Below are 10,522 nucleotides of genomic sequence, written 5' to 3' on the forward strand. Positions count from 1 at the left end.
TAGATCAATTAGGCCCTTAGATGAGGCAGACGGTAGCAGACACTTGTCCTCCTTTAAGACAAAAGTCCCTATTGTGTTGTCCCTTGAGCATGTCCTTGTGTGACTTAGGTGTTTTGTGTGTGTATGTTTGTGTTTGTGTGTGTGTGTGTTCATTTCTGCCCACAAACCAGTCCATTGGTGTCTGATTTCAGATCCTGAGTCGACTCCCTGGTAAGTAAAATGGCGGGAATAATGCATTTCGCGTGCTGCTAGGAGAAGGGTGGGGGGAAGTGAGTGAGGCAGGGAAGAGTAAAAGGGGAAATGAAGAAGGAGAATGTGACGAGGAGGCGGGCAATGAAGAGGAAACTTTGGGGGAGTGATGAGAAGATATAGGGGTTGTAGGTAGAAGAACAGAAAGAGGAGACAAAGAAGGTGGGGCATGAGAGTGAGAATGGAAAATGTGGACGGTGATAACAATCCTTCAAGAAGAGAAGGCGTAACTGAAAAACGGGGTTTGAGAAGGAAATGTGGCGAAGGCTTGGAGAGGCTGATGGAGAAAGGAAGATGCCCAAGAGAGGGTGAACATTCTGGAGTGGAAAAAAGGACAGAGGGATTTGATTTCGAGGGTCAAGTGTAGGAGGGAAGACGGTGAAGATAAAGAAACTGGCTTTTAGCTGGGGTGGGGGTGGGGGAGGTGCGGCGTGGAAAGGGAGTAAGGGAGTTAGAAGTCAGGGAGAGAGATGAGCTTATGGAAGAGGAGCACGAGGAGGCCTCGTGAGCAGAGGGGACTGAAGAGCAAGGGATATATGCAAAGGACGAGGCGGGGAGAGAGAAAAGAGTCTGGGGACTGGGGGGAGCAAAAGAAGGAGAGGGAATTGGGAAGGATCTAGGAGAGAGGTGCAGGGGTGGGGGTAGGAGAGCTGCTGTGGGGTAGGGGGGAGGCCAGAGGAATGGAAAGGAAATGGGTGAGATGCTGCTGGGCCATCGGGAAAGAGGAGAGCAGGTTCGGGATTTGGGCCCGGGGTCGGGGAAACGGGGCATTAGGTGAAGCTCATGGACACTGTGTGCTCTAGTGCTTTGCGGCGAAGGGACGCGATGCTTGTGCCCCGCCACACGTCGCTGCTGTCCGGGGAGCTGCAGAGCTGGGGCGAGCCCGTGACATTGCTCGGGCCGGGTAAGGAGGCGGGTACCATACCGGGAAAGGCGGGCTGGTAGAGGTGAGACTGCAGCCCGGCGCCGTTGGAACCCGCCAGGCTGTTGGACAGGCCCATGGAGTTGGGCGGAGGCCCGGCCGCCAGACTGCACTGAGACAGAGACTGCGCCATGGCCTGCTGCCTGCCCAGCGCGGGCGGCAGCGGCAGCTGAGACACGCCCGGCATAGCAGCCGCTGCCCAGCGGGTGTCATTGGCGTGGAAGGAACACAGGCTGTCCCCCATTGCGGCTGCGGCGGCCGCGGCGGCCGAGGGGAACTGCGGCAGGCCCGGCGTGGGCAGCAGCGTTCCGGGAGCCCGGAAAACGTTCGTCGTCTTCTTGCGCTTCTTCCACTTGGCGCGGCGGTTCTGGAACCATACCTGCAAGGGGGCCGGGTTGGGGAGGGGTGGGGAAGTGATTTGGGTAGGGGAAGACAAGGTCAGGGAAGGGAGACGGAGAGGTAGACACAGAGACAGAGGCTAAAGTTAGCGAGACAGCCAGAACTGCAGGAAGAGACAGACCAAACGGGCGTCCAGCAGCCCAATTCAGGGAGATGGGACTAGGTGAATGGCAGTCACGGGCTCAAGGGTCAGTCAGTCAATAAACATTTATTGAGAGCCTGTATGTGCCAGGCACCTTGCTAAGCGCTGAGGATACAAAGAAAGGCAAAAGGGCATTTAGCTAAAAATACCCAGAGCCACACAGAACATAATTTCTGATTCTTCCTTTCCCTTATCTTCTCTCCCCACGCCTAATTTTTGTTCAGTGTTGACACTATACTTACACAGTGCGTAGGTTCTCTACTAGACACGACTCCACATTATCCATGCAGGCATATTTCTGTTGGCACTAATCTTGCTGATATTCCGTGAGTACAATAAATACTGTGCCCTGCCCTATGGGCATGGGTGTATTGGCTTTATATGCCGCATATGTTCTGTGTGAACGCATGCACAAAGTATGTATCTATCATGCCCTAGAAAATACGTGCTTGAACGGAGGAGCTCTATGTTGTATCGGTCTACATAGAAAAAGAGCCTATTGTACAAACGTATATATTTCTTAGCTTTATATATTGAAAACCATATGTAAACCTATGTATTTCCCATTGTAATATTTGTAACACAATAGAGGGTTATAGCTATATATTTCTAACACAATATAAGGTTATGGTTATACATAGTATAACATTTCCAGAAAACTTAGAAATTTAAAATTTGAAAGAAAAACAAAGATACCGTGGACAACAATGGTCAGATACAAAAGATAAAAGAAAAACCCTTATAGTCTAACTATGGAGTGAACGGATGGATAGGTTAATGCAAGGTTTAGTGTGGGAAAGTAAGTGCCATTGATTCACATTATTGTTTGTGTAACTACTGTGACCTCCAGTGTCCCCAAGTTGCCCCAATAATGTTTGATGCCACTGCCCCAAGCTTTCCTACCTAATCTACATCTGTGTCTGCAGCCACTTCCACCACACCTTTTGTAAGTGTCCTTTAGAGTCCTGGAATCTATTTTCAGAGCCTCTGAACCGATTTGCCTTCAGGTCCCTACTCTTTTCTTGAACTATGTAGGGACTCCAAAAGCTAAGGCCCCGCTTCAGTTCCTTAAAGTCAGTCCTTTGTCATAGGATGAAAGTAAATTTGTCTCTCCAACGTTGCAAATAAAAGAAGGCCGAGATCCAGTCTTGCACTAGGTGTGAATAATAGGTGATTTTACTATGACAAACCTCTTTCTTTCTCATTGAAAAACATTCAATTAGTGAAAATAATACCCAAACAAAAGTGGAGGACTTTTGTTTTATTTCTTATTAGTGGCTCCTGGAATTTCAGCTTTTATTCGTTATATTGATGTATAGCTGCCAAAGTCACTAAAATGGCATGAGGATTCTGTAGGGAATCATCATCATGCTAATTATCATCTTTCTATGTTAGGATATTTATTTTGGGGTTTACTAACTAGGTTTTCATTTCTTTAATCCGAAGGTCAACTGATGCTTGGAAAAATTTTGGTTATGCATATGTGTCATCTGGACACTTTTAACCACGTGGAAATAAAAAAAAATAACATGGGATAGAGTTGTAGGATTGAATGAGTTTACTATAAAATTTAGGAGACATAATTTGACCATTGTATTCATAGGGGTCTACCCTTATCCTCTTATGGGTCACCCTCCATAAAGCTGTACCTGTCATTGTTCTCCCTGAAGTAGGTAACATGGACACAGGGCCACCAGAACACCCCTAATCTACTTGTAAACATGCTCTGAAGTTCCAGTACTGAATTGTTTTGTAATCTGGAGTTCCTCACTCTCATAAAATTTGGACAAGGGATGATCTTTTCAGAGAACTGCCTTTTGGATGAGATCTGGTAGCCAGACCATCCCTTGTTACTTTTCTCTCATATCTGTCCCATTTACTATAAAGACTGCTTACCCTCCTTGGAGAGGGTCTTTTTCTTCAGTGCTGCAGCCCAGATAGTTGGTGGCGTGTTGGATTAATGAAGCTGCAGAAACTTTCATAGTGAAAGGGATCAATGTGGCCTGCCTAGAATTGAGCTGTCTGTTACTCAGAGGAAGCAGGTTACAGGGGAAGCTGGGGGGAACTGGAGGATTCCTTCTCAGGGACTTGCAGCAGGCCTGAAAACCTCTCCTGTTTCATTCGTTCCCGAGTTTCTGACAACTGGGCAGGATCTTGCCGACCCAGTTCCCCAAGGTCTACTTCCAAACCGTAACAAACCGGTGCAAAACGTTTGGCTCTGGGAATTGAATTCTAACCCCAACTTGGGGAAGGTGGAAGGACGGGGAAGGAAGGAGAGAATGAGACAAGGATGAACTGGTGTTTGGTTTCAAGGTGATTTCATCTCCCTCTTTGTGCATGTACACACATTCACACTACACAAATATATGGCCCTACTCCGCACAGTTTTTCCGAGAATACATAAGTACAAGATGAATTCCTCATGCTCTACAAATTCGTCTCGGCTTCTACTGGAGGATCCCGAAATATGTTTAAAAGCTCAGAAGCTGGGGGAGGGAAGGGGAATTTACACTGCTGGGTTCTGTTTGGAAATCTGCAGTGGTTTGTCACTGACTGCCATCTATGCAGACCAGCAAATAAGATCAGCCATTAGCAAAATGAACAGCTGTTAAGGAACTAAATATTACAAAAATAATCTAAAAATTGTGTTCAATTATGTTTTAGGGTTAACAGTTAAATGGTGGCTGCAAGATCTTTTATGGTTTCATGGCTTACTGAGGTTGGAAAGAATCTCCACCAGATTTGATTGCCTCAGTTCAAAGCTATGGCACATATGTTTTAAAAAATATGAATGTTTCCAGTTGAAAACTAGTTCATGACAGATTAAAATGTAGAGAAAAACCTGAGGGAGATTTTTGACAATGCACAGAAAATATATTAACCGTAAGCATTGGCCAACTTGTACTCTGTTGGAAATGCAACTATTCCCTGAAAATGCTTAATACAACAGTGAGAGTCTAATGGAGGTTGGAATCTAAAAATCTATTTTCATGATATCTGCTGTTACAGTAATATAGACATACTGTAAATGTATTTTAAAATATATAGCCCGTTTAATTCCCTAGCTATAAATGGCTCAGAAATGGTGGAGGGGGGTGGATATTACTTTTTTTTTTCCAGAAGTGAAACCTTTATGAAGATCTCATTGGAATCCAGAAAATGATTAATGTGAAGATTTGGTAGGAAATCTGGAGAGCTGTATTAAAGCTCAGATCTCAGGTTCATTTCGATCAGCCAGCCGTGAACTCTGGGCCGAATTCATTACACTTTAATAGTGCTGGGAGAGGAAGAAAATGCAATTTCTCATTCCATTAGAAAACTAGAAAATACTCTCAGCTTGTCCCCTATTAAGATGTGGCAGGTGACAGGGGCCATTCTGGGGGACACGGTCAATGGAATTACAGCACATTATTTTGGTTCGTATAAAATATTGAAAGGCAAGTCTGACTGTGCTGAAGTTATTTCACTGATTTGGTTTTTATGTAAATAAAATATTGAAAGTTAATTAATCCGTGCTAGAGACTAATGATTATGCTTATTATATTGCATTTGATCGCATAATTTGCATGATTCTCGCATTGCTGCTTAATAAGCCATTCCAGGTTATAAATAATTCTGAAATTGGTTTCTAATAATGGCATGCTATAAAAGGAATGGTTTTATTACACCAGCCTGAAAAGAGGAGAGATATCAGACATGGAATTGGTCTCCATATGAGTAGAAGTCTATTTAATAATTGCTTAGAAGTGTAATATAAATTAAATATAGGTTGAAATATAGTATTCAGGACAATTTGCTCTGGAATCAGAAGCATTTTAAAACATATACAATGGCAATAAATTAAATGTTTAGATCATTCTTTAATCAGTGTGGTGGCCCACATACTGAAAGAACACTAGCAATCTGTTAACTATAAAGAAAACTATAAAGTACTCATCATATAAGAACATAAACCAATTACTATTTAATTTGAATTTGGTCAAGGAGCAATGGTACAGTGAATTGTGAAGTAAATACATTTCACATAAATTATTTCTGCATTACATTACATAATGTTAATCATTCTGAAATGTTAATTAAGAAGGTTATGTTGATCTGATTACTTTTTAAACTACAGAACATTATTTTTTAAAAATATTGAAATTGCCACTCTATTAAATTGTTTTTATCAGCAGTCTCAAGCTATTATCTTTGGTTTAAGATTATGCTGAGACAATTAAAGTACTTTGTCTCTTTCTTCCTACGTACTTCTTTTGTGTACTTTTGGAAAATAACTGTTTCCGTTACGTATTTTATATTTTATTTCACTTATCACTTTCCTAATATAGAAATCGCTGTCATTAACCTTTGGAAGACCCAATAAAGTTTAATAGACCTCGTTTTCTTTTTTCATAAAGTCACTTGTCCAATTATATTTTATTTGTGATTCTAATTTCTATTTTAATTTAAACTAATTATCAACGTGGCCAGGTTAAGCAAAAGTATCTTACTTTTAAAAATAAAAATTAATATACAGTTACTGTTTCTCTTGAGGGAAAATAACCGCCATACTTTCTCATTGTGAAACATCAAGATAGCGATTTACCTGGTTATTATTATCTTTGTGCTAGTGAAAATCTTAAAATTGTATTTGTAAATGCTCGAACTTAGATTTAGGAAGACGTCTGGTGTAAAAATTTTAAATCGCATTAGTAATGTCACTGCACAATGTAATGAAAGTCTTTCAGTGAATACTTTCAATGAGGATAGGTTCAGGCCTGTGAGAGTTTAGAAGGAAAACTACTTAGATTTATTGGAGTGTAAAAAAAAGTCACTATGTTGTGTCCTTTATACTATCTTATTATTAATTTTGTCCACTTCAGGCCTCTGATGACATTCATTTGCTGTATATTAGAATATCCAATGTGAGCAGTTTTTTTAAAAATACGGTAATAGGTGTATGTAGGTATATATGAACATATATATATATACATACGTATACATATATACACATAAGGTATATCGATGTTATGACTGCTTTCACCCTCCTTCTTCTATTACTGGATAACATCCGCATCTGAACACATCCGAGACCTTTTAAAATGAGATTTTTCAAAGCAACTGACCTTGGTTTAACAAACCATTTAGATTGTTTGAAAAATGCCTGGAAGATTTGATACCTACTACCACAATTTACCCTGAAGAAGACGCCCCAGCTTAATGCCGCTTTTCAGCACCCTGGAGAGCTCGCGAATGAGATCCAGGGAATTGAGTTTGGACTTAAATTCCACAGTATTCTTGACAGGGTTTGGGGACGAACGCTGCTTTTAGATTAGAAATTTATTAGGCTTTTATTTTATTTCAAACATTTCAGGAATCTTATAACGTAATCTCCTAGGTTATTTATATTTTCCCGTTGGCCTGGTGGTTAGTAGTGTTCTTCACTGCCAATATTTCCAGAAGTGAACGTTATTTCTTAACTACACCCAGCCTATCGCCAAGACCCTTCAGGTCTCTGATCACTTACAAAGTGCTGTTGTTCGAAAGAGAGAGAATGAATGTTGAGGAGATAAATCTAAGCCCTTTAAGACGGGTCCGGAGATCCATTTTCCAGTTAGCACCATGATCCCTGTAGACTATCAAAGTCAAAAATCGATGAAGAATCAAAGCTGGCGTCTATGTGTCCTTATGTATTTGTGGAGTTCACTAAGGAGAAATACACACTCCATGTAAGCCGGAGTATGATTTTTTGGTAAGGACTTAATTCTGGGCCAAGTATTTTTCTTTTCTTTTCCTATGTTTGTGTGTGTGTGTGTGTGTACCATACTTATTGTCACATCAGTCTGGAAACACACACACAGTGAAACAAACCTTTGATATTTTCGGGGGGGGGGGGGGACGGGAGATATATGTATATAATTGGAACTAGAGTAAGACTTTACCAACTGACTTAGCCTGAAGGAAAATATCTGAATTTTTCTCTCCACAGGAGCGAGATGGAACTGACTTCAGAAGGAACCCGCACTTCTGTCTTCAGACGTTAAAGTTTTCACGTATGTGTTTTGGACGTACAGTAAAGTGCTGAGGGCAGGTTGTGAGTGAATTCCCGTTTTTGTGCCTGTTGGGAAGCTAAGGTGGTGAGTCTGAGCTTGGCACGGAGTAGATGAGGAAGGAATCCGATCTGGAATCCTGTAGGCGGTTTAGCTAGCAACCGGGGAGCAGGGAGGAGAAGGAACAAGACCGCCTTTCTCTACTTCCTGTCCCCTTTGACTTCCCCAGTAGGAAAAGGCAGCGCAATCCCCAAGGCCCCACATACCTGTACTCGGGATTCGGTGAGGCCGATTCGCAGGGCCAGCTCCTCCCTCATGAAGATATCCGGGTAATGAGTCTTAGCGAAGCTCCTCTCCAGCTCGTTGAGCTGCGCGGGGGTGAAACGAGTGCGGTGGCGCTTCTGTTTCTGCTGCCCTTGCTGCTGTCCAGCCTGACTGGGGTTCTGCCCGCCCTGTGGCCCCGGCTGTTTGTCCGGGTCCTTGGCGTTGACCGCCAGTGAGGCCGTGTTAGAGCCCACCGTGGTGATGTCCTCTCCCGGGAGAAGTGTTGCTCCCTCTACCGTGTCCGAGTTGGGGGCCAGGTCTCCCGGATGACCCCCAGGGTCGGAGCCCCCCACGCCCAGCCGACACTTCACCGCCTCCCGGTGTCCCAAAAGCTCGGCGGCATCTTTCATACCTGAGGATGTAAAGGAAATGGCATCACTACCTTCCCCGAGAGGCCGAGACCAGGACACCTCTCCTGCACCTCTCACCTCAGCGAAACTCCCTATTCTGTTCGCCCATCAAGGCCTGATTGTTAAAATCATCAACTCCAGCCGGCCCATCAAAGTTCTCAATATCTTCGCCTTGTTAGTCCACGATCTGGAAACCCAAGGTGGATTAATACCTCGTGTCCCCTTTCCCACACTCTGGATCCATCTCCCGTGATAAACAGCACATACCTCCATATCTCCTGTAATAAAATACACTCCCGTCCCCTACAATAAAACATGTCCCAGGCCCTTTTGATAAACCGCATCCCCGGTGCAGCAGTAAACCAAACATAACTCCATCCCTCTTCCCACCTGCATTTCCAAAGAGCAGCAAACTCTCCCCCACAGCCAATACACTTCTCACCTTCTGAAGAAAATCTCCAAACTTTTCCATCTCGGGAACAAATTGAGACCCCAGCCCTAACCTCAACCCCAACTGATCCTATCTCCTCCCAGATATGCGAATGGGTTTGGAAATTGGAGCCACATTCAACAAAGCCTAAGTAATAATGAAAAGTATAGTAAAAGCCAGGAACCCTCCAGCGAGTACAATTGAACTGAAGTTGACGAGGCTTCTAGAACAGTGAATCAAACTAAAGAATTCAACTTTTCTCTTCAGTAAAAAGAGAGGCAGGAATCTCCTAGCCAACAGGATCTCGGAGCCCCTTCCAGAAAGTGGAAGAGCCAGCCTGTGAAAGTAAATTTTGTCTTTTCTTTTCCAAAGGCATAGACTAAACAAATCTGCCTCCATTTCATCGCCTTCTCCTTCCTGCCAGATTTTTGACAAACTTAACCTTATTTTTTAAGGTAGGGAGGGGAGGAGAGAGATAGGGGGAGAGCGAGATAAAGAGAAGAGAGAGAGAGAGAGAGAGAGAGAGAGAGAGAGAGAGAGAGAGAGACCTCAAATTAAAACAAACAGAAAAGGAGAGAAAAGCCTCAAACAAATTATCAGTGATGTATATCTTCCCTTCCCCAAAAAGAAAAAAAAATGAAAAACAAAAAGAAAGAAAAAGAAGAAAAAGGAAAAAGGAAAAAGGAAGAAGAGCAAAAGTAGCAACATTCTCCAACTCCTTTTTTGAATCTACATATTCCATAGATTTTTTTAAAGACGATGTTAAATCAAATTAAACTTTAATGCAGCACAATTACTTTTAAAGAAATTAGCCCATTTAGGGCGCATTAAGGTAAAATAAGGAACAAATTGACAATTTCCTGCCCTGGCTTCTCCTGGTTGCCGGGGCGAGAGGAACACACTCACCTAGCCTGGCGTCCAGGAGGTCGGCGTGAGATAGCATCGCGCACCGCTCCAGGGCGAAAGCTGTTCCCCCCCAAATTTTAGCGGCTTTAAGTTATTTAAAATAGATATAAGATATAAGATATAAGATATAGATATATATAGATCACCTAAATGAAAGAAAATTCGGTTTGTGGTTAAAAAGGGGGCTTCTTGCATTATAATGTCCTTTAGAGAGACGGGGAGGTGCTTAACAGTTGAATGAACCCGTGAGCAGCTCTGCGAGGGGACCAATCAGGAGGGCAGCCTGCAAATGTCAGAGCCCGGAGAGTCCCCCACTCCGCCCGCCCGCCCGCCGCAGCCCGGAGCGCCGGCGGCGGCGGCGGCGGCGGCGGCGGCGCCAGCAGCAACACTGACGAACAGCCGCAGCTCAGCAGCTGCAATTGCAGCGACAACGGCATCATCTCAGGGCTGCTGGCCTGGGCTTTTTATCTTTTTTTTCCTTCCCAACACTTTCTCTGATCCCATCTTCTTTTCCCTCGTACCCTCCCTCCAAGATCCTACCCCCCCATATCCCTACTCCTTTTTTTTCTTTTCTTTATTCTCCCTTTCTTTTTTTTTAAGTGGGGGTGGGGGAGTGGGGAGGAAAGAAGAGGGGATGTGTGAATGAGGTGCAAGTGGAAGGAGATTTTGTCGGGAACGACCCTTCAATGACTTGACAAATGAAGCCTAATAAACTGGAGGAGAATCGGCTACCGCGGGGTTTGGGGCGGGAGATGGGGAGACTTTGGGATG

The 10,522-nt window shown here is 43.6% G+C and overlaps 1 protein-coding gene across 1 annotated transcript; it reads right to left on the reverse strand.

Moving 5' to 3' along the window:
* Positions 1 to 1,019: 1,019 nt before the first annotated feature.
* Positions 1,020 to 9,788, reverse strand: OTP (orthopedia homeobox). Its single transcript, XM_027863372.1, has 3 exons — positions 9,752 to 9,788; positions 8,008 to 8,417; positions 1,020 to 1,550 (listed from the first exon to the last, which is right to left on the reverse strand). The coding sequence occupies exons 1-3, from the start codon at positions 9,786 to 9,788 to the stop codon at positions 1,020 to 1,022; spliced, it is 978 nt and encodes a 325-aa protein (XP_027719173.1).
* Between the last annotated feature and the right edge of the window lie 734 nt (positions 9,789 to 10,522).

The sequence above is a fragment of the Vombatus ursinus genome, unplaced genomic scaffold, assembly GCF_900497805.2.
Source record: "Vombatus ursinus unplaced genomic scaffold, bare-nosed wombat genome assembly UNPS02014772.1, whole genome shotgun sequence".
NCBI classification, from domain to species: Eukaryota; Metazoa; Chordata; class Mammalia; order Diprotodontia; family Vombatidae; genus Vombatus; species Vombatus ursinus.